The sequence below is a fragment of the Lolium rigidum genome, chromosome 1 (genome assembly GCF_022539505.1).
Source record: "Lolium rigidum isolate FL_2022 chromosome 1, APGP_CSIRO_Lrig_0.1, whole genome shotgun sequence".
Classification (NCBI taxonomy): Eukaryota; Viridiplantae; Streptophyta; class Magnoliopsida; order Poales; family Poaceae; genus Lolium; species Lolium rigidum.
In genome coordinates, this window is record NC_061508.1 from 223,758,641 (window position 1) to 223,780,913 (window position 22,273).

General features: G+C 42.6%; 1 protein-coding gene and 1 long non-coding RNA gene across 4 annotated transcripts; one reads left to right on the forward strand and one right to left on the reverse strand.

The window, feature by feature from the left end:
- Window positions 1–4,189: 4,189 nt before the first annotated feature.
- Window positions 4,190–7,886, reverse strand: LOC124683223. 3 transcript variants are annotated; one of them, XR_006996601.1, is made up of 5 exons: window positions 7,627–7,886; window positions 5,646–5,752; window positions 4,930–5,099; window positions 4,738–4,846; window positions 4,190–4,550 (listed from the first exon to the last, which is right to left on the reverse strand). It is a non-coding gene; the product is annotated as an uncharacterized LOC124683223 (long non-coding RNA). The 3 variants fall into 3 exon arrangements; XR_006996603.1 differs by having other exon boundaries at window positions 5,631–5,752; XR_006996602.1 differs by lacking the exon at window positions 7,627–7,886 and adding an exon at window positions 5,867–6,497.
- Window positions 7,887–8,428: 542 nt separating this feature from the next.
- LOC124690638 (ADP-ribosylation factor 3-like) lies at window positions 8,429–12,960 on the forward strand. The gene is made up of 9 exons (XM_047224001.1): window positions 8,429–8,537; window positions 8,651–8,689; window positions 8,776–8,838; window positions 9,482–9,500; window positions 10,713–10,824; window positions 11,326–11,373; window positions 11,754–11,827; window positions 12,145–12,201; window positions 12,610–12,960. The coding sequence occupies exons 1-9, from the start codon at window positions 8,435–8,437 to the stop codon at window positions 12,641–12,643; spliced, it is 549 nt and encodes a 182-aa protein (XP_047079957.1). The 5' UTR covers window positions 8,429–8,434; the 3' UTR covers window positions 12,644–12,960.
- The last annotated feature ends 9,313 nt before the right edge of the window (window positions 12,961–22,273 follow it).

A 22,273-nucleotide genomic window follows, 5' to 3' on the forward strand; every position in this document is an offset into this window, starting at 1 on the left:
TCACCGTCATCGAGCTGGACATCATCACCATCATCTTCATCATCATCACCGCCATCTCCACCGCTGCACCTCGTCGCCGCTGTAACAATTAGGGTTGGATCTTGATTGTTTGATAGGGGAAACTCTCCCGTATTGATTTCTACTTGTTATTGATGCTATTGAGTGAAACCATTGAACCAAGGTTTATGTTCAGATTGTTATTCATCATCATATCACCTCTGATCATGTTCCATATGATGTCTCGTGAGTAGTTCGTTTAGTTCTTGAGGACATGGGTGAAGTCTAAATGTTAGTAGTGAATTATGTTGGGTAATATTCAATGTTATGCTATTTAAGTTGTGGTGTTATTCTTCTAGTGTTGTCATGTGAACGTCGACTACATGATACTTCACCATTTATGGGCCTAGGGGAATACATCTTGTATTCGTTTGCTAATTGCGGGGTTGCCGGAGTGACATAAACCTAAATCCCCGTTGGTATATCGATGCGGGAGGGATAGCAGGATCTCAGAGTTTAAGGCTGTGGTTAGATTTATCTTAATTACTTTCTTGTATTTGCGGATGCTTGCAAGGGGTATAATCACAAGTATGTATTAGTCCTAGGAAGGGCGGTGCATTAGCATAGGTTCACCCACACAACACTTATCAAAACAATGAAGATTAATCAGCTATATGAAGCGAAAGCACTAGACTAAATTCCCGTGTGTCCCAAGAACGTTTGGTCATTATAAGTAAACAATCCGGCTTGTCCTTTGTGCTAAAAAGGATTGGGCCACTCGCTGCAATTATTACTCTCGCATTTTACTTACTTGTACTTATTTCATCTGCTATATCAAAACCCCCTGAATACTTGTCTCGTGAGCATTTACAGTGAATCCTTCATCGAAACTGCTTGTCAACACCTTCTGCTCCTCGTTGGGTTCGACACTCTTATTTATCGAAAATACTACGATACACCCCCTATACTTGTGGGTCATCAGTGTCAGACACATTGGAGACCGGTTTGCTAGGCAGAGTAGAACAAGGTGCGGAGCGCGTAGATGGCGCCGGCGCCGTTGATGGGGGCGCCCGAGGCGTGAAGCGCCCAGCTCCCGTAGTACGACCTTTAACCTTAGCTTCGTCAGCCAACTGTGATTCAACTTCTCTTGCATGATGTAGCAACTCATTCATAGTGGTGTAACTGTAATGACGAACAATGCCTTTGATATCATACTTCAAACCATTGACAAAACAAGTCATTGTCATCTCAAGGGATTCTTTGACATGGCCACGCTGCATTAGCATCGCCATCTCCATGTAATATTCATCAACAGTCTTCACACCTTGTCTCAATAGGGTCAACTTATCAAATATATTGTGCAAATAATTAGTGGGCACAAAACGCTCATTCATTGCCGCCTTCATAGCACGCCATGTGATAATAGGCGGTTCACCATATTCTTCGCGAGCACTAACAAATCGATCCCACCAACGCAATGCATAGCCATCAAATTCAGAAGAAGCAAGCTTGATCTTTTTATCTTCAGTGTAATTATGTAAGCGCCATAACTTCTCAATCTTCAGCTCCCAAGTGAGGTATTCTTCAACATCAGCACCTCCTTCAAACTTGGGTATGGAGAACTTAGGCTTACCCAATCCATCTTCTTCCTCAAACCCACGACCTGGACGTTGGAATTCAGCAAACCCACGAGGGCGGTTACCACGTGGAGCACCACGATTAGCATTAGGTGCTTCATCTTCTGCGTCATCTTCGTCTTCTTGTTGCTGTTGTTGAGTGAGGTTACCAACAGCCAGTTGCAAATCTTGAAGACTGCGCTGGATATCCGTCATTTGATCTCGCATTGTGGTGACGGTTGCATTAGTAGCATCCAGCTTTTGGGAGATCCCTTGGACCGTTCCCCTAAGCTCATCATCCTGAGTGTGGAATTCACGTCGCATCTCATTACGAAGAGCCTCATACTCCCTCCATGTCATCAAATCCGCAGAGTTCTTGTTCTACTGGTTAACAATTTTCTCATCACTAGCAGACATGGTTAGTAGGTTAGTGCACTAAATCAAAAATATATGGTCGTACTCTCACAACTCACTCAAAACTGATAAGAAATGGAAATCTTACCGCTCCAAGGTGAATTAGTATTGCTTACCACTTGTAGTGACAACTAGTGCACGGATGTGGCGAAGAGAATATCAAGGGTATAAGAACAAATCACACGGCAAAGCAGGATATATGTGGGGTTGTAGGTGGGCTACCTAGATGGAAGAAAAAGATACGCAAAACAACTACGAAAAACAACTAAAACTCGAAATTAGTGCAATCTAAGGCTATGGCAAACCCTAACCCTAACTTTTTATGGCTTTTTATGGATAGGAAACACTCACAACTCAACTATGGGGTGGATTGTGGATGGCTTACCGAGGAAACCCGAGAATCTGATACCAAGATGATAAGGGGTGGCCCAATCTTCTCAGTAAGCAACGGTGGTGATGATGATCACGGGATGAACACATCGGAGAATCACGGATGATGAAGTGGATGATAACTTGTATGACGCAACGAGATCTCTCGATTGGTCCCTGTCGCAAATGCAACAGCTCTCAACCCTGCAAAATATTCGCAACTCCACACACTTGCGCACGTAGCCGCCGACCACGAAGCGGTAAGTTGCAACCTTCTAATTCCCAATGGAACAACATATTACACAAGACTTTCAGATCTACACCAATATCAAGCAATATGATGTAGGGGATTCAATAGTTTTGCAGAGCAAACAACTAAGAACTAGGGTTTATCTTAAACGTGGTCTAAAGCAACTTTGGGGGCGTCTTGGGCACTTATATAGGCGTCCGGGACGACCTCAGGTCGAAAAAGTACGAAAATAACCGACCCAGAATAGATCTGGTCGAGACAGACTCGGACACGGCCGGTCTGGGGGCCGGTCGACCGGGTCTGGGACCGGGCTAGCCGGTTCAAACCGGGCCAGGGACTGGGTGCTGACCGGGCGGGTGAAGTGTCGCGCAGCAACCCTCCCGGTTGGCATCAGTTTGTCGTGCGGTTGGCGCCGGGCCGGATCCGGCGTGCCGCCCGGTCGGACCGGGCCAGGGACCGGGCGCACCGGCGTGGCGGCCGGTCTGACCGGATGCTGGACCGGCCTGGACTTTGGCTTCTCCTCTCGTGCATGCCTCCCGCTCCTCCCTCGCGCGTCCATGGAATATCTTCATGTCCAGCTCCATGTCCAGCTTCACGTCCATCTTCACGTCCAGCTGCTCCTCTCCTCCTCGTGCGATGCTTGTCTCCTCTTCATACCTGATTATACATAAATAACAGGACTTAGGCAGCATAAAGTTCTCATCAATCACAATATCGTTTAGGAACAAGTTCACCTGTTGTTTAAGTAGCTTCGCACGAGCCCTTGTAATAGGTCCAATCCGAACTTCATTGGACTTGAGCTTCACAGCAGCTTCATCTTCATTTGGTAATGATGGAGGTAGTAGTGTGGTAGGGATGTCCTCATCAACTGTAGGATCAGGGTACGCATGCCAAGAGGATATGCATGGGTTGCACTAAGTCTAGTTGGTATGCACCTCAGATCCATAAGGAAAGTATTGTAGGACAACGATGGTGACAATGAGTCATAGTCATAGATTTGTGGGAGTTCTACTCGTATGTGAAAGAGGATGTCGACTCGGAAGGAAGAGGGTCCTCATCTCATGACGGCTATAAGAAAGAGGATCAAGATGTCACACGAGGATCCAAGTTACTCAGCTAAGGCATTAGCGATCTAGAGCGACCCGTCTTGTTTCACCATCTTACATTTGTAGATGCCCATCAAAAACGGTGGATGCATCTTTGTACTCAATGATTGTACTTCATTTTCAATATAATATCAATCCAATGCACACGTAGAGCTATATAGTACCTTTTAAAGCGCACACACCTGCATAAAAGTCGTGTTCCATAGTGATTTACGGGTACATACGTGATCAAACAAATTACATACTCTTCTCATAAGCTTGTAAGATTTTATTCCTTGAAGATCTACATATAAATTCAGAGTGCATAATCCTTGGGAGTGTCTAATCATCATCTAGATGAAAACGCAATTCGCTCCAAGTCAGATTTAGTAGTACTCATTAATCTCCTCAGTCCCCGCTTCCCCTTAGCAGCTACTTCATTCCGGTCAGTCCAGGCAAACACGAAAACAAATAAATTCATTCAGATTAGTCCACCCAGTCTGTGTTTTCCTGGTTTTATTTGCAAGAACTCATTATTTATACATCGGCCTATAGTGAACTTGGCTCTCGTATATAAGAACTATAAACAGAGAAGCCCAACAATTCAGCTTTTGTTGAGGCTTTCACGTCGCCATCTCAGTAAATTTTCGGTGGCCTGGTATACCAGCTGCCTCCAGGTTAGGGCAACCCTTTGTACCTCATACACTCTCAGCACAGGTGTGTCACGACTTCTCCCCCTCCCCCTACTGCTTTCCAGAACCTCTTGTCTTCATTCTAGATCCAAAATCATGTACATCTCCCCCAAAAGTTGTTTTGCATCTGCAAAGTAAATGCTCAAAGGTATTAACAAGTAGTGAAAACCACCAACACCACATCTGTTGGTGTAGAGGGACATCCCATATGCCAGGAAAAAATTCATGAAAACCCCCCAAAAATGGCTCCCTATGATCAGAAAAGAGTAAAAATGAAGAAGAATGAGAAACGAAATCAACACGGAGAAACTGACCAAAATACCAGGGGAGAAGCAATCCTGAGATCTCTCGCTTGACTTATCACAGCTTAGTAACCAAAAAGCTATACCGAGTTAGGAAATGCTTGTCCAGCTTATACGGTTTCTGCGCGGAAAGAAATCTAGAAAAAGTTAGCAAGCAAAAGTCGTGCTATCCCATTTCTGAAAAAATGATACATAAGGCCTAACCTATGGTGGAAAAAAATTCAACTGAGTGGCGGTGCAGCAGTGAGAAACCACCATGTGTGCTTGTATCCGAGACCGTCAATGTCGTGCATAAAGGATTGCACACAAGGCGTCACAGGCGGAGCCGATGGTGTAGCAGATACATGGTCCGTAAAAGTATTAGCCTATTGTTCCTAGAAAGCCAAACAAGCAAAATAAAAGCGGAGGTGGCGTTTTGGCTCATAGGAGCAAATGCTCCTATTATACAAAATAATTAAAAAACAATTTTAAAAATGTCAACAAATTCTGACATAATTTTTTTGTTGTACATCATGACATTCTATGTTAGTGCACAAGTTTTCATGGAGAAACAAGATTTTATGTGGCGTGTACAAAAAAGACAAAAAAATGTCCTGTACGTAGTCGTGTTATAGCATCAAAATTTGTCTTTTTTACTGGAGCCACAAATTTTTATATATTTTTTTTAAAACTTGTGTACGAACATAAAATGTGTAGATGTACATGAAATTTTTTAATTTAGAATTTTTTGACACTTCAAAATGTAGATTCACACAATGAGAGCAAATGCTCCTATGAGCCAAAGTGAATATCCCAATAAAAGCTTCTAAGAACGTGCAAAACCAAGAGCACAAAAATGAAGTAGTGTAACTTGAAACTGAAGACTGAGCTAAAAATAACAGATAAAACTGAGCTAAACAATGAACCCCGTTGATTTGCACCTCCTTCCGTCTCAGCATAGGCATGTGACCCCGTCTCATCCTGCTACTTTTCAGTACCTCTCTCTTTCTTGATGAAATCATGTACCACTTCAACACAATGTCTTGATCTGCAAAATTCTCGATGGTTTTAGCAAAAACTGACAGAAAACCCCATACTGAGAAACTGTGCAGGTAGGGACAGATAACACTAAAGAAATGACTGGCAAATTAAGCTCTTCAACCTCGAAACTGAATTGGCAAAAGGATACAACAAATCCAATTCTTTGTCCACGTGGCTTGCCATGCCGTGAGAGACGCCCCATGAGACACCTACCTCTTATTCAGTAAAAGTATCAAACTCTTGCTCCTAGAAACCCAACAAGCAAATACAACTTCTAAGAACGTGCAAACCTAGAGCACATATATGAAGTGGTGTAACTTGAAACCGAAGACTGAGGTAACAAGCAAATCACACACAATGAATGAGATTAACAAGAAAATGAAGACTAAAACTAAGAAGCTGAGACTGAGAAAAAATGAATGATAAAATGATTAAACTTAAGAGGAAAAACTGAGAGATAATAAAGATAAGAGAATGACCTAGGCTGAGACTGAGAATAACACACAAGTTACACCAGTTCATATATGTGCTCTAGGTTTGCACGTTATTAAAACAGTGAGAGAATAAGTCAAGTAGAGACGAAATCTGAGACAGAGACAAACTGAAGAAAAGACTGAACTAGAAAAAGAATGAAGAGTGAGGAGTGAGGACTGATGAAAGAGAGTGAAGACTGAAGAAAAAAAAGAGTGGAGACTGAGAGAGTGATTATGACCATTTAGAAGAAAGATACTGAGAAAGACCGATCAAAAAGGAATGATGAAGAAAGAGTGATTAAGATATTATAAAGAATAAAAATGAACAAAATGAAGAAAGAATAACTGAGAACTGAATAAAAAGTAAAGTATATAGGGCTGAATAAAATAAGAGAATGAGTAAAGAATGAAGACAAAAGACAAGAATGAAGAAAAAACTGAAGACTGAGAGAATCACAATATCTGAAAATGAAGTAATGAAATTACCGAGAGACTAAATAACAAAATGAATGAATGAAAGACTCAGCCAAGTAAACTCAACTTTTGTGGATTAATTGCCGTGAGTGATGTCAGCCAACTAACTCTGAAGAAAAGACTGAGCTAAAAAGGAAGACTAAGAAAATAAGCTGAGCTAATAAAAGACTGACATTGACAAACAGAGAAAACTCTGTTTGGAGGTTTGGAGTCTTTGGAGTGTTCAAAGAGCACTCCATTACTCCATTTTTTGGACAAGTGTTCAGTACGCATCTAGGTGTGCAGAAACAAGAAGAGGCATGAAGAAACAAAGTGAGGGGGAATTATGTGCTGGTACGTGAGATGAGCAAATTGATACTTCAGTCAATTGACCCGCACATGCACATGCTCGCTCACGTATACGAGGAAAACAACAGCTAATTAAGCTGAGATGGCAAAACCAATGGGAATTAATCCATCTCGTTTCCCAAATCATCTGCTCTCCTTCTATCTATTACATCCACCTGACACACTGACATCCCTATCACTAACAGGAGTAACAAAAAGGAAAACTGAACCGATTCAGACAATGCAAAACCTACATGAAATTCAGTTAAAAACATGCAAATAATGGGCTACCTAAAAACAGCTACGAGATGATTTGCAGAGGTGCTCTGTGTGTGTGCTTAATATATCTTGATATTACTCCACCATGAGAGGTCAGAACAACTGAACGGAGGTTCCCGACAGACGACAACTTAATCAAATGAACTAGGTAGAATCATACGAACAGCCAAACAAACAAAATCACGGGGGCCTCACATCGACTACGAACAAATCCATGTATTCGCGTTCCCCTGTACAACTAAGAACAACAATACACCAGATCGGCGCACAAAATCCTACATGTCTGCAAGCGGGAAACAGAGAGAGGTTAAACGACTAAGAAACGTACCCACGCCGCCGACGAGGCAAGCTCCGACCACTTCCTCGAAACGATGGCAGCTCGCTGGACCTTCGCTATGGAGGACACCAGATCCTCTGCCTCTACGCAGCCCCATGCTTCTCACAACAAAGCCGGAAGGAGAACCCAGCAGACTATTCCCAACACCTCGCTCTGGTAGCATTCCCGATTCAACCGCCGCGGAAGGACCAGCCCCTCCGCCGGGCTCAGAGGCCACCACCACGACACTGCCTCTCCCCTGAGAGGAAAGGGGAAAGTGACCCTAAAATTTAAGCCGAGAAAAATTATAAATAAACCGGCCTAAAAACCGGTAGGAACAAAAGACGCGGGCGGCTTGGCCGTGCTGACTTCAAGATTCGCAACAGACTTAAGAATGAACGGCAACCGATCTGACTTAAAGCGAATTGCGTTTTCATCTAGCTGAAAATTAGGAAAAGTGTAATCCTTAGTTGATTGTTTCTCCATCTTACCTTTTTCTACTCCACACCCCCTAAGATTCCAAATGAGACAAGTGAATTGGCTGTAATTTTGTTTGCAAGTAAAATAAAAGTTGGAACCTCCCCTAACCCCACTATCTGCCCCTACCAAACATAGCCAACCCCTCCAAATCCCCAAATAATTATCCCCCGAAAATCGGTTAGCAGAAGAAGCGTGGGAGATAGTCGTCTTCTCCCGTCTTCAGCTCACTCGCTCCAGATCTCCTCCTCCCACCCCAGATCTCAACAACCTCGACCAGGGCTACGCCCCCGCCGAAACCCTACCTCGCGCCCCCCTGCCGCGCAGGCCGGGCTGCGCCGCCATGGGCATCGTGTTCACGCGGCTCTTCTCGTCGTTGTTCGGGAACCGCGAGGCCCGCATCCTCGTCCTCGGCCTGGACAATGCCGGAAAGACGACCATTCTCTGTAAGCGCGCCCGAACACTTCTCCCTCCCGAGTCTCCCGCGGCTCCGCCTTGGATCCGTGCTTCTGTTCGTTGGGGTTTCTGAATTCTGATCCATGTGTGTTGTGGCTCGCAGATCGGCTGCAGATGGGAGAGGTCGTCTCCACCATCCCAAGTGGGTTTCCTGTTCTCGTGTGTGCATTTCTTTTGATGGGTATGTGTCGAGCATAGATTTGACGTCATGTGTGTGTCTTGCTGCAGCGATCGGGTTCAACGTGGAGACGGTCCAGTACAACAACATCAAATTCCAAGTTTGGGATCTCGGTGAGTCATACATATACCGTCGCTCTTCATTTGAATGCTCGCTTTCGGATTAACGGACGACAATTCAGATAGGCATATCACCCAGAGCTCAATCCTGGTATAATTCGGAGGTATAACTAACACTGGTAAAACCACACAAGTTGAAGTTGGTTAGGATTGACAGACCAACCTTAATGCTGTCTTGACATATGTGAAAAACATCAAGTAGAGCTGGATGATTTGTTGCGTGTTGCCAATGTGGTCTCATTTTTTGAATATCACCTTGGAGTTTTACCTTATGTTTAATCCAATTAAAATGGGGCTTAGGTAACTGATATGATGCTTAAAGTAGTGGGCCTAATTATGGTGCCTTGTGGAAGTTCTCTCATAACCAAAAATGGGCTTTGAAGCAAAACATATGGTCCGAGTATGATTCCCTCGAGCGTATTATTTCATTTCATTTATTATGAATAAATTGATGCTCAACCTTTCTGAGCTTATTTTGTAATTTTCTATCTTTAGTATGCTGCACGAATTGAAAATAATATTTTTTGTGTTTCCTGAATATATTTTGTTGTTTCCTGCATGGATAAAAGCTGCTGTCCTCCATTTCTGTTAGTGCTGTAATTGTTTTGGTTTTTAACATGAATTTTATTCTCAACAGGTGGCCAAACAAGCATCAGGTACATTCTCTTCACGATCATTATTCAAATCCGAACTCTTTCGTATGATGTGCTAATTATTTTGTTCAACTTATATCTGTTTTCAGTAATTCTACCTTTTTTGTCAATCATTTAAGTTTAGGTGCTTACAATATTCTTATCACACTTTTCAGTCTCTAGAACCTAAATCATGACCTTGCAGTAGCAAGGTTACATTAGGCGGTAGGTGCTAAGCTAGTGGTAGGCATCTGCCTAGTGCAATCATCGCTTAAGCAGCACCTAGGTGGTGCTCTGTACGTACATGGCAGGAGGGTGGCTGGGTGCATTTTTCAGAGCATATAAGATCCAATCTTGGTACAATATTGGCCCAATAAGTATGGAACCCTAGCTTTACCAGCCCAATCTTAACCATCAACATGTTCTATTCTGAACCATGCATCTCCTCTCCTCTTTCTTTTTCTCTCACCTGCTACCTACCAGGCACACATCGACTGCAGCAATAAAGTTGCTGCAACTCTTCCACAGACTCCTGCTTCCACCCCCTCCTTCCCCGCCTATGCCCCCTCCTTTGCTGCCTCCGCCTCTTCTCCCCACAGCCATCACCGCCAGAGTACCTCGTCGGCTGCCTAATCGACCGCCTAGGGCCAAAGCGAGGCATTTTTCCTCCACCGGTGCCTAGGTGTGCTTAAGAGTGTGCGGAGGAGCACCTAATTTTTCATTGTGCTGTAGTATTTTCTTTTCCAAGGCCTGAATCTGAGAAGACCCTGTAGATTTAAGTTAAAATTCTATTCCGCTACTACCTTTCACCTGTTGGCTGTTTTGCTTTAATCTCTGAGATATGTAATTGTAGTTGAAACTACTTTAGTATGCCTATCTGGATTGTTGTCATTGCCAGTTGATTTGTATACCATCAGTGCCACTGGATCGTTTTGAGAAGTATTAGTCTTGTAATGGTTCCATTTTATTCTTTTCATTCTTTGGAGTAAGGGTGAGTGCTAAATAATGGCCTGGTGTGTGATCTTTTAAATCTTAATAATTCATGTCAGTTTCGATAATTCTATAGAACTGTAAAATTAAGAGAGGCTAGTGAGTATGACTATACAGTCTCAGCTAGAATTCTGATATCTGCCCTGCATCTGTTTACCATCAGAATGAGAAATGCGTAGTCTATAGCTGTCATGACACTTCATAAATTTTCTACTTCTATATTATTTTTCTTGTGATTGTTTATAGGCCATACTGGAGATGCTACTTTCCAAACACTCAAGCTATCATATATGTTGTCGATTCAAGTGATACTGATAGGCTGGTAACTGCAAAAGAAGAATTTCATTCCATCCTTGAGGTATGCAAAGTGAATGAGTCTTCTGATTTATATCACATTTAATATGCATTTCCTGCGATGCACATTAGTAGTACAAAGATTAAAGTATTCCTCGCAAATAAGATGATTATTAATGCTGATTGTACAATAGCATCACATGACCTTTTAATCAATTTGAAGTGATTGAGTAGGAATGTGGTAGAATCTCAGCAGGTTAAATAAATCCGCTGTATTTAGAAGATCATTTTGCTTGCTTTGATCTGGAATTTCTCACTGCTTGGTTGACTGGATGATTTCAACATCAATTACACGCTGTAAATATGAATTAGGGATACCTTTTTTTCCTAATGCGTGATGCCACTCAAACAACTTGCGTAGCACAAGTTCTTTGAATGACCCTGATCTTCTGAGCCAGATCTACTTATTGTAGAATAGCCAGGATGTAAATTATTTCTCGAAATAATTCATCTGATCGCTCATCAATTGGATATGCGTCCTGATTGTGTGCGCTGTACATGGCAGGAGGATGAGCTGAAAGGTGCGGTTGTCCTTGTGTACGCAAATAAACAGGTGAATAAGCTAAACATTTTCAATTTTGTTTACTGTTCTGAAATTGGTATAATTACCTGGACATCGCCACTATTCTCAGAACTTTCATACAAAGTTCTAGTAATTTATGATTTGCACCATACCTGCAGAGTATTCTCATTTTTTGCATTACATGTTCTCCTCATTTTGTCTAGTAACAAGACACCTGCCTTGTTTTGAGTTTTCATAAATAATCTTTCATTGGGCAAACCATGACACTTGAATGCTCGTTTACTGGGAATTGAATGCATCAAAATGAATTTGTAATCTTTCATATACTTGGTGGCTGCAGGTTGCTCCATATCCTGTTTCCTCTGTTGTATCTTAACTAATTCAATCTTGTGATGTATATTCTTATTCAGGACCTGCCAGGTGCACTTGATGATGCTGCCATAACGGAGTCATTAGAACTTCACAAGATTAAGAGCCGCCAATGGTCAATTTTCAAAACCTCTGCCATAAAAGGGAGGGCCTTTTTGAAGGCTTGGACTGGTACGTTCTGTAAAACTTTCTTTTCTTGAGTGACGCTAGAAAGATGCCTAAGCCCAACAAACAATCTGGCAAGACTGGCTAAATGATTTCAAAAGAAAAATGATACCAATCAGGACTAGCCCTTGGTGTCATATTTTTATAGAAGAAGGCTCCTTGGTGAGAATAATTCCAATAATTCACTCCCAAGGGGAGTTGAACTCTAGTTGATGATGCTGCCATAACGGAGTCATTAGAACTTCACAAGATTAAGAGCCGCCAATGGTCAATTTTCAAAACCTCTGCCATAAAAGGGGAGGGCCTTTTTGAAGGCTTGGACTGGTACGTTCTGTAAAACTTTCTTTTCTTGAGTGACGCTAGAAAGATGCCTAAGCCCAACAAACAATCTGGCAAGACTGGCTAAATGATTTCAAAAGAAAAATGATACCAATCAGGACTAGCCCTTGGTGTCATATTTTTATAGAAGAAGGCTCCTTGGTGAGAATAATTCCAATAATTCACTCCCAAGGGGAGTTGAACTCTAGTTGTTGGTGCGCCACTGCAACCTCAACCACTAGGCCTGTGCCTCACCCTGTGGCTAAATGGTTTCAGCAAATAAATCATTTCACATAAGGATCTATTTTCTCATGTGGATCTCTATCTAACCAGTTGGCAGCTGTCTGATGGATTCCTTAAACACTGAACTTCAGTAACGAGCTGTCTGATATTAGTTCGTTATTGTTGCTGCAGGCTCAGTAATACGCTCAAATCTGGAAGCAGCTAATGTACGTGCCTCAGCCTCCATTGAGTGAATTATTGCATGATGGTAAACAACACAAGACGGTGACACCCTTCACCTCACTAGTTTGCGTGGAAATCACATTCTCTTCATTTTTAACTCCGGAAGTTCTACACCATCAGTTATCTGTAAAGTGCTTGTTGAAGTTTCCGGATACAACTCTAGATGTACCTTCATATTGAGAGCAAGAATAGGTTTGTAGAAAATACTGAGCAAACTGTTACGACTCGAAAGCTGTGTCTTTACCCGTATATCTTGTCTGATGCCATTTTCTTATCCATGATTGAATGCTCCCAATTTTCCCTGTGTCTTGTTCACACGTTTTACTCGGAATGAGATGGTGTTTCCGACTGGGACCAGATCGGATGCTTACACGTGTTCAAATATACCAATCCCAAGCCAGTAACAACTGAAATCCGATCATGTGATTAACCATGACGTTGTACTTTCGACCTTAAGTACTGGGCAAATAACCTGGCTTGCCCTGTTCAACACTTAAGCCACACAGCTGTTGATCTCAAAAAAAAAAAAGCCACACAGCTGTTCGCAAAAAGTGAAAGCAGTTAACTAACATTATGTTTTGAACACTGTCGAAGAGAAGCAAATCAAGTGGCACACCGACTAGCTAAATTTTTGTTTGATTCAAATTCGTACACTGTAGTACTAAAAAAAAAGTTGGGATGATGCTCCACCTGGCTTTGTTATTCCCTTTGTGCTCGATGGTGTAACTCTGTTGGCTTCTAAATAAAATGCGTTGAACTATTTTCCTTAAAAAGGAAAAACATCAAGCCCATTTTAGGACGTTAAGAGCGGCAGGGTGGTTAGAAACCTTTTTCTTTTTCTTTTTGATCATAGCATGGTTAAAATTTCGATGGTTGAATAGTGCTGGATATATAGAGATTAGGAGTAGCTCTACCTTAAATTAATATATTGAAAACCAACTAACATGAAACGAAAAAATAACAAGCATACCAGAAAAGGAAATGAAACACAACTTGATCTTCGTACCATTGTCCAGCCTTGCGATCCGCTGATAGGGAGGTGGAGTTGGTGAAGAAGACACCACTGAGGGACTCGTACCATCGACAACCTGAGGCCAAGCAAAGCATAGTCTCTCTGTTCACAATTACCTTGCGTTCTATATTTGGCCAAAGGAAACTATGGTAAGATTTAACCAAATATTTAAGAGAAAATAACATCTCAACTGAACCATCATAGAATGTATTTTTATATTATATGGATTTAGTAGTATGAATGTTGATAGTAATTTTTTTTATAGTTTTATCAAATTTTATAAATTTTTAACTTTGATCAAATCTACAACATAAAGTAAATAAAAATGAGCGTAAAGTAAATAAAAACCGAGGGAGCATGCTTAAGGCATGAGTAATGGTGGCATATATGCTTGCTACTTCCCCAGATAGTTGAGGCAATCTCTTGTACCATTACATGCAACCCACATGGTGCCTCCTATGTTGTGACTGTTCTCTTTTTTATTTACACTAGACCATAATAGCGCGCGTTGCTGCGCCCGTCCTTCTTAACATAAATAAATGGAATTGTCATAAATATATGGGTAAAATACATGGACGTTCCAAATTTCAAATAATATTCCGCTTAACGTTATGGTTGGTTAACTCCCGTTGTTGTTGCTATCAGATATATCTCTATCTCTGCTACCTAGAAAGAACGAACTTGTTCTGTTTTCTCCCGTTCGTCCTTCGTCGTGCGGCTCTTGCCCCACTCCTCATTCGCGACCTTGTACCCGCCCACCCGCAAACGGCGGTGGTTTCTCCAGCGCCCCGATGAGGAATTTTTGATCAATCAAACCGTCGCTGCAGTCGCCATCTTTCCTCCACTACATCAGCCCCACCTCGACAAGGATGAGGGCATGCTCTTTTTTGCCCACTGCGCCTCGTCGTTGCACCCATGATCTCAAGCTCGACGGGATATCCCTAACAGAGATGCACCACCGCCATGTTATACCTTCTACCATCTCGTTCTTCCCTCCCACTTCTTGCATCCCGCATGGTCTCCGACTCAAGTGTTGCATCTGGTTGACATGGAGGATGTTGAAGTCACCATTCGTGCAGCCGCCGGTGGAGGTTAGGGAGAGGGTGGGTTAAACGGCTCCCTGAGCTCCTTGATGGGCTGAAGCCGGCATCAATGCGGCGGCAACACTTGAGCGCGAGACAGGTCTCTCAACCTGCTGTTTGTATCTTACTTTCTGGTACGCTCCTTCTACCACTCATCCTCTATCTTTCTTTGTATCATATTTGGCCTATCAAAATCTAGGGCTGGTTGGGAGACATTCGGAGCATTAAGTTTAGGGTTTACTGTTACTTCAGATTTAGTTTTTCATCATAAATGTTATATCATTTTTTTACCATTTCGTTTCATTCAGATACTATGCGGTTAGCTTCTGTAAATTTAAATTTCTGTAGAGTTTCGGTTGTCAAAATTGATGTTAGTTATTTTCCATGGCCTAGTGAGCTTTAACTACAATATCCTTTAGTCTTGCAGTTTTTCCATCAAGTTTCATTGTCTACTACTTCGGCATATTCAGGGATGAACAAATGTGTACAAGCGGAGAGTTTAATTATGCTGAAACAGATGATTATACGTTCAGAACTGGAGTTAAACTTGGAGTGATAGGATGCTAAATGAGGTCCAGCTCTCATACTGCCATCTTTAAGATTTCAGTGAATTCCATAGATAAACTTAACCTATCAATATGACTACAGCAGATATTAAGAGATATTTCTTACAGAGCTCAAGCAGAGTACTGAACTCACATAACTCTATGCAACGGTGTACAACAATTTGCAATACCTTTTGTTCCGATGAAACCAACCAGATGTGGTATCCATTAGATAAAAACAATGTTATAACCAACTTCATAAGAATGATAAATTTAATCCTAACAATTACACTTTTAGTTCAGTATTCCAGTCCAGCTCACTTGTTTCATATGGTAATTGAAACATCTGTTATAAATCGTAGTGAAGTCGTCTTCCTTCTGACAACAATGTTTCACGAGTGGATTTTTTTAAAATAAGATCTTGCAATTTCTTAAAAGTGAAAATACATGCCAACCACAGTCAGGCAACCATTGCTCTTTAATTTGGAAGTGATTAATATCCTGTAGAGGGAGATCGATTTGCTTCATGGTAAAATTGCTATGGTCCTTTCTTTAATTGATTATATGCCACTGAATATTTGTGACATCGACTTGTTTAATGCAGTTCCGTGTTTCGTTCAGATCATACTTAAACATTGTAACCACACAAGATTACTTACTGTAATATACTCTGATGGCATATGTCATTGTTGTAGTGCAGGCTGCATGTGAGAGGCCCTCTGAGGCCAGTGCTCACCTTCCCCGTCTCGAGCGGACAGGGCTGCTTCTCCACTTGCATACTGCAAGTTGGACAGGAGGCAGTCCACCGTCCATGATTATATGTAGGTGTTGTATATTTTACTTGGTAATGTGTTGCAAAATATATGGATATAATAGAACTGATTGGCTGCCATGTGTTTCTGTAGTGCTTCATGAGAGGTAGTAAATGGAGATATCAGTTCAAAATTATTTTACCGATTTTCTTGAGCTTCTCCATGTCTTCTATTATGGTGGGTTGCTGATTTATTTGATTGCATGTCCTATTATTATGGTAATGAAAATAGAAATCCTTCAGATGCATCGTTGGGGGAATTCCCTCCGATGTTATAATATCATAATTTCTTCAAGAGCACACACATATTTCAGAAAAAGGGTTCAACGTGAATTATGATTAATCAAGAAAAGGAACAGCATGAGACAGAAAAAGATGAGCTATTGTCCCAACATAACATGATACAAAGATGGGAAGACATAACTATGTGAGGTAGAGGGTGTGTAACGAAACAAGAATGGACTGCTAAACTGAGAGTTCTCCATATTTTATATCAAATTATATACGTATTTTCAGAGTTGATTGATTCCTGGATGGAAATGATAAAAAGAAAATCAAAAGCCTCTTATTCCCAGCATAGCCCACACTTCCTTATAAGTAACAAGAGCTTCAGCCCTTAAATTTGTACTTGAACTAAACATAGAGCCAATAATTAACTTGATACCTTACATCTTCTTCATATGCACACAATGAGTATTATAGCAGAGCTAAAAGGTGCAGCCACTAAAATTTTGGTTAAATCCAGCCAACTGGACTTAGTTCGGCCAGAAAATAAGCATATTCCAAGTTATAATTGGCAAAATAAGGTAAAAATGTGGATATGATTTGGATAGCTGCTTCATGTGAAGAATCATTAAACTGGCAACACAACTTCTGGGTATCTAAGGCAGACCATTATTTACAAACCTAGCTCCAGGTTTGTTCAGATGGAGAATATTGTGCTTGCAAATGAAATGAATTATCTGCACAGAATGTATTAACAGTTAGCATTTTCTGATAAACTCCTAGTAACCAAGTGATAAGTGGTTGCTGACAAAGTCTTAGGGGAATCATTCTGCAGCAGGCAATCAGTAGCAGTGCCAATGATATAAGCAAACAAACTCTCTTAGCCCCTGAAACAGAAAACCATATAATAAAAGGCCAGATCACATCAGAAAATTAGTACTAATCTGAATGCAACATTAGGGATTGAAAATAACCTTATGTAGAGAACAGGAAACAGCTCTTCTTGGACCAATCTTCATCGAATATCTCCACCGTAGTGATAGATCAATAGCTCATATCCATGAGAACAAGCACCTCCATGTAAGAATTTAATGAATTAACAATTCAAAAAATTCAAGCGGTAAGCAGCATTCTGCACAAGTAACGATATCACACAGGCTGTATACATATCGATTTTAGAAACAATGTATAAATATTTCAGCAACTTGCTTGGCAAAAACGTTGACAATAAGGGGATAGAAGAAGACTAGTTATATAAACATATACAGCCTTGAGAAAAGATCCATTCAACAGGGAACATAAATATTTTTGATGCCTCATTCCTTTGGTACAATTTGTCGCTGAAGAATACAATAATTCATCGATCATTAATGACATGCCAGGAGCTCAATAAGCTTATAAGATAACTGGATTTTTGACAGTAGCCATACAAAAGATACCGTTGAATTGTCCATGAAACATTGGGAACCATAATAACATTCTCATAGTTGGTCGTCTGATAGGTGAGAACGAAAAAGAAACACATGTCGAATCTGCACCAAAGCATGAAGCCGACTACCTAGGCAAAAAACTTGGCTGCTACTGAAAGTACGAAATATAGTGGGTAGGGATCGAAATTCAGAATCAAATCCATGGAAGATTGGTGTTACATAACTCCTTACCGGGATGGAAGTCATGGCGGCACTGCAGCCACACCGTGGTCCTCCCCGCCGCCGCCATGCTCGAACGTGTGTATGCCTTGCTCGGGATTTGACTACCTCCCTGCGCACACCTACACGACTGCCTGGAACACCCTCACACCCACAACCTCCAATGTGAGATGGAAGTTTTGAGCAAAGACACGGTGCTGTCACATATTTATATCAAGAGAAGGGAGAACTGACAGTAACGCTCGATTAATCGTCATAATCACAGGACGGATTGAATGGGTAGAAATTACCACCATGAATCCATCATTAGGGCGCCGGCAGATACAGTTAACTCGTGTAGAAGGACAATCGTTCCTCCGATTAAGATGATGGGCCTGGTCTTAGAACGGATGTGCGAATCGTAGGCATGTTTGGAGAGAGCCCACTCAACGGCCTGCAGGGAATGCCAATTTGGCCGGTGCCTTAGCCGGAGAAGAATCGAAATTGGTCAACGCTAGTCTCAAAATCATGCTGAAATAGAACTAAAAAACGCCAAGACGGGGAGTTCCTAACCTACCATCGCTGTTCAGACGGTAGTGGGAGTCGGCAGCGCAGGCGGGGTCTAATGGCAGCGCAGCGGAGGAGGATTGGCGCCGGAGGAAGATTGGCTGTGCAGCCATACGAGCGAGAACGATGAAGATATATTGTTTTTTTCCTACCACCCGTACGTGACTTAATTTGTTTCAGGCCCAAACACGTAGGTCCGTTAACCGTTTAGGGGCCCAACTAACCTGGTGCGGCCTAACACAATGCTGAGAGTAGAAGCCCTAAAACGAAAATGGGCCTTTAGAGCGAAAATGGCTTCTTTTAACGAGAACGGATCGGTAAGAATGCTAGTTAGGTGCGGCGAACGGCCAGGGACGTTAAATCGCTGTGAAGAGATCATGGTAGTTCCATTTTACTGTTACTCAATTTGACTGAAGATCCCGCCTCCTCTGCAGGCTATAATTACATTTTTAAAGCTGGTACTTTTCTTGTTTTAGATGTTTGTACCTAGCTGAACTGGTGGGGCGATGTGTTGAAGCATACCATTGACCATGCGAGACCCACTCAGGCTAGCAAAGGAACACCGATGTGAATTGACGTCATCCCATACGTCACCTGATAAGTATAGACGTGTGCTAAACGCCAAGCATGTCGGAAATGTCGTGGCGATTGGTGAACACTCTTTAGCCTCGCGTCAAAATCAGGTACTAGGCCATGTGCTATGTAGCGTCGGTTCAAAGAAATTGTTGTCAGAATTTGGAACCGCTTTGGTTGTGCTGGTATGTATTGAACCGACTGTGGGACCCACTCTGCTCAATCACTGCATGCATGCATCTTCTTTCTCCCTCACAGATTTACTGCTGGGTCCCACTTTTGCATGAAAGAAGCGGACCAATATGTTGAACCGCATCTTGTGTCAGATACAAAGAATCGATTCCCTACTATGTATTGAACCGGTTCAAAGAGAGGAGAGAGAAGGTTAGGAACCGCTTTTCCCATAAATAGTACATGGTAGACCACCTCGATTTAAACAGTTTACAAAGACTTGTAAAATCTCATCTGGTTGATGCTACATGCGCCTCCACGACAAGGACACGCGTCGTGCCGACTGTTCCGGCCGCCCGCCCTTCCAATGAAAAGTCTGAATGAATTCGTCGCACATGAACATAGCAGCTCCGATGCATCTTTCGTCTCGAAAACTGCAATTCGGATGTGATAGTATATGTTGAAATATTGGGCCCACCTTTGGTGGCCCAAACTAGATTTCAGATTTTCCTATAAATCTCAAAACCCACATAGTGAAAGCCTTGTGAGTTTGAGCCCAAGTTGGTGGCAGCTCACTAGGGAGTGGCAAGAGGTGGGAAGTTTAGTCCCACATGGAAAGTTGGGGGGAAGTTAGACCACCTTATAAGGTGGGTTGTTTCACCACTAGTAAGTGAGTGAGAATAGGAGTGCTACACGCGCGCGCTCCTCCTCCTCCTCGCTCGACTCGACTCGACTCGACTCGACACGACACGACGCGCGCGCCGCGCTCGTGGTGAGTGGATTGAGCCTCGAGCCGAGACTTTCCTTACGTTGCCTAGGGTTTCCCGAGCCTATATAATCTCTTGCCCGGCTACCGCAGATATATATCTAAAACACGAGTTAGGGTTTCCACCTCTCTCTGCTTGCGCCGCCATCGTAGCCTACTCCATCCCGCCTCCGGAACCGCTCGTCCTTGCGATCCTGTACGGGAGAAGGCGAATTAGGTTTTTGGGAAGCGCTCTGCGCGACTGCTCAAGCTCTTCATCACGGGCCGCCTTCCGTCCAAGTCGGGCGGTGCTCCCTACCGTCGTCTTCAACGCCGTCTACTTCGACCCATCGTCCCCGTCGTCAACAACGTTGCTGCTGCGACATCATCTGCTACACCTCCACCGCCACCTCCACCAGATCGGTACGTGCGACATATCTCGATACGTTTAGCGATGGAAGTTGTCTTGTTTGCTCTGCTACTTGTTCATGTTGATCACTTGCATGTAGTATGTTCGAGTTTCACATGTTAGTAGTTACTTTCGTCATGCTTTATATTCTGGAATTAATCATGGAAATTGTGCCTAATTATCCAACAATCCAAAAACCTAATTGTAGGCAATTTCTGAGTTAACAATGGCTGGTTTTTCCGATGCACTGAGGCCGGATAAGTTTACCGATGTGCACTTTAAGAGGTGGCAGTATAAGGCCATGCTCTGGCTTACTCATCTGAAAGTGTTCGAAGTTACTGATGGTTTACCTGAAGGAACTATATCTGACCAAGATCGAACAAGTTCAAGGAAAACAATACTCTCTTCGTCGGATGCGTTCTAAGTATTCTTGTCGATCGTACGTGTGATGTGTACATGCACTTAACGGATGGTAAAGAGCTGCGGGATGCACTCGATTGCTAAGTTCGGTGCAACCGATGCGGGCGAGTGAACTGTACATCATGGAGAGCTTCCATGACATCGGGATGGTTAACAACCGTTACGTAGTCGAACAAGCTCATGAGATACGAGTGCATTGCGAAAGAGCTTGAACTCCTTAAGTGTGCCTTACCCGACAAGTTTGTGGCTGGATGCATCATCGCTAAGTTGCCCCCTTCATGGAGGAACTTTGCCACAACTCTCAAACACAAGAGACGGGAGATATCGGTTGAAAATCGATAGCATCTCTTGATGTTGAGGAGAAAGCTCGGGCTAAGGATAATACTGAGAAAGGAGAGGGTCGATCTAGCGCCAACATGGTGCGAAGAAACCCTACGAGCAAGAACAAAGGGAATAACAAGCCCTCCTTCAATAAGCCTATGAAGACTACAACCTTCAAGAAGAAGAAGATGATAAACAAAGCGGATCCGAGCTGCTTTACGTGTGGAGAGACCGGCCACTTTTCTAAGGACTGTCCGGAGAGGGCGGACCGCAAGAAAAAGGCGAGGCAAGTCAACACCGTGACCGCTAGCAATGCCGATGGGTACGATAATCTCTTTACTTGTTCTTTCGGTATTTCAATCTCCATGTTGGTGGATTGATACATGTGCTAATGTTCATGTGTGTGCTCGACATCTCCATGTTCACTTCTTACCGGGTCGCCCGGGATTCTTCCGTCTTGATGGGGAATGGGTCACATGCTTCGTTCGTGGTGTTGGCACGGTAGATCTGAAGTTCACTTCGGGGAAGATCGTGCGGTCGAGGAACGTGCGGCATGTCCCTACTATGAACAAGAATCTCGTTAGCGGCTCCCTTCTATGCGAGAGATGGGTTTAAGGTTGTTTTAGAGTCGAATAAAGTAGTTGTTTCCAAGTTTGGACAATTTATTGGTAAAGGCTATGAGTGCGGAGGCTTGTTCCGCTTTTCGCTTTCGATTTCGGTAATAAGTCCGTGAACCATATTTGTGGCAATGTTAGTGATGATACCAGTGTTTGGCATTCTCGTTTATGTCACATTAATTTTGGTTTAATGTCTCGGCTATCCGAGTTTAAGTTTAATTCCGAATTTCACCATTGCCAAAGGTTCTAAGTGCCATAGTTGTGTGCAATCAAAGCAACCTCGGAAGCCTCACAAGGCGGCGGGGAGAGAAACTTGGCACCTCTAGAACTCATACATTCGATCTATGCGAGATGAATGGTGTGTTGACAAAAGGCGGAAAGAGATATTTCATGACATTGATTGATGATGCGACTAGATTTTGCTATGTTTATTTGTTGCGAACTAAAGATGAAGCTTTAGACTACTTTAAAATTTATAAGGCCGAAG

Excerpts from the sequence above, each read along its gene's own strand:
- LOC124690638 (XM_047224001.1), top strand. The coding sequence starts at position 8,435 with ATGGGCATCGTGTTCACGCGGCTCTTCTCGTCGTTGTTCGGGAACCGC. Across the intron at positions 8,690-8,775 it reads GGTCGTCTCCACCATCCCAA|CGATCGGGTTCAACGTGGAG; the intron begins GTGGGTTTCCTG and ends GTCTTGCTGCAG. Across the intron at positions 12,202-12,609 it reads CTTTTTGAAGGCTTGGACTG|GCTCAGTAATACGCTCAAAT; the intron begins GTACGTTCTGTA and ends TTGTTGCTGCAG.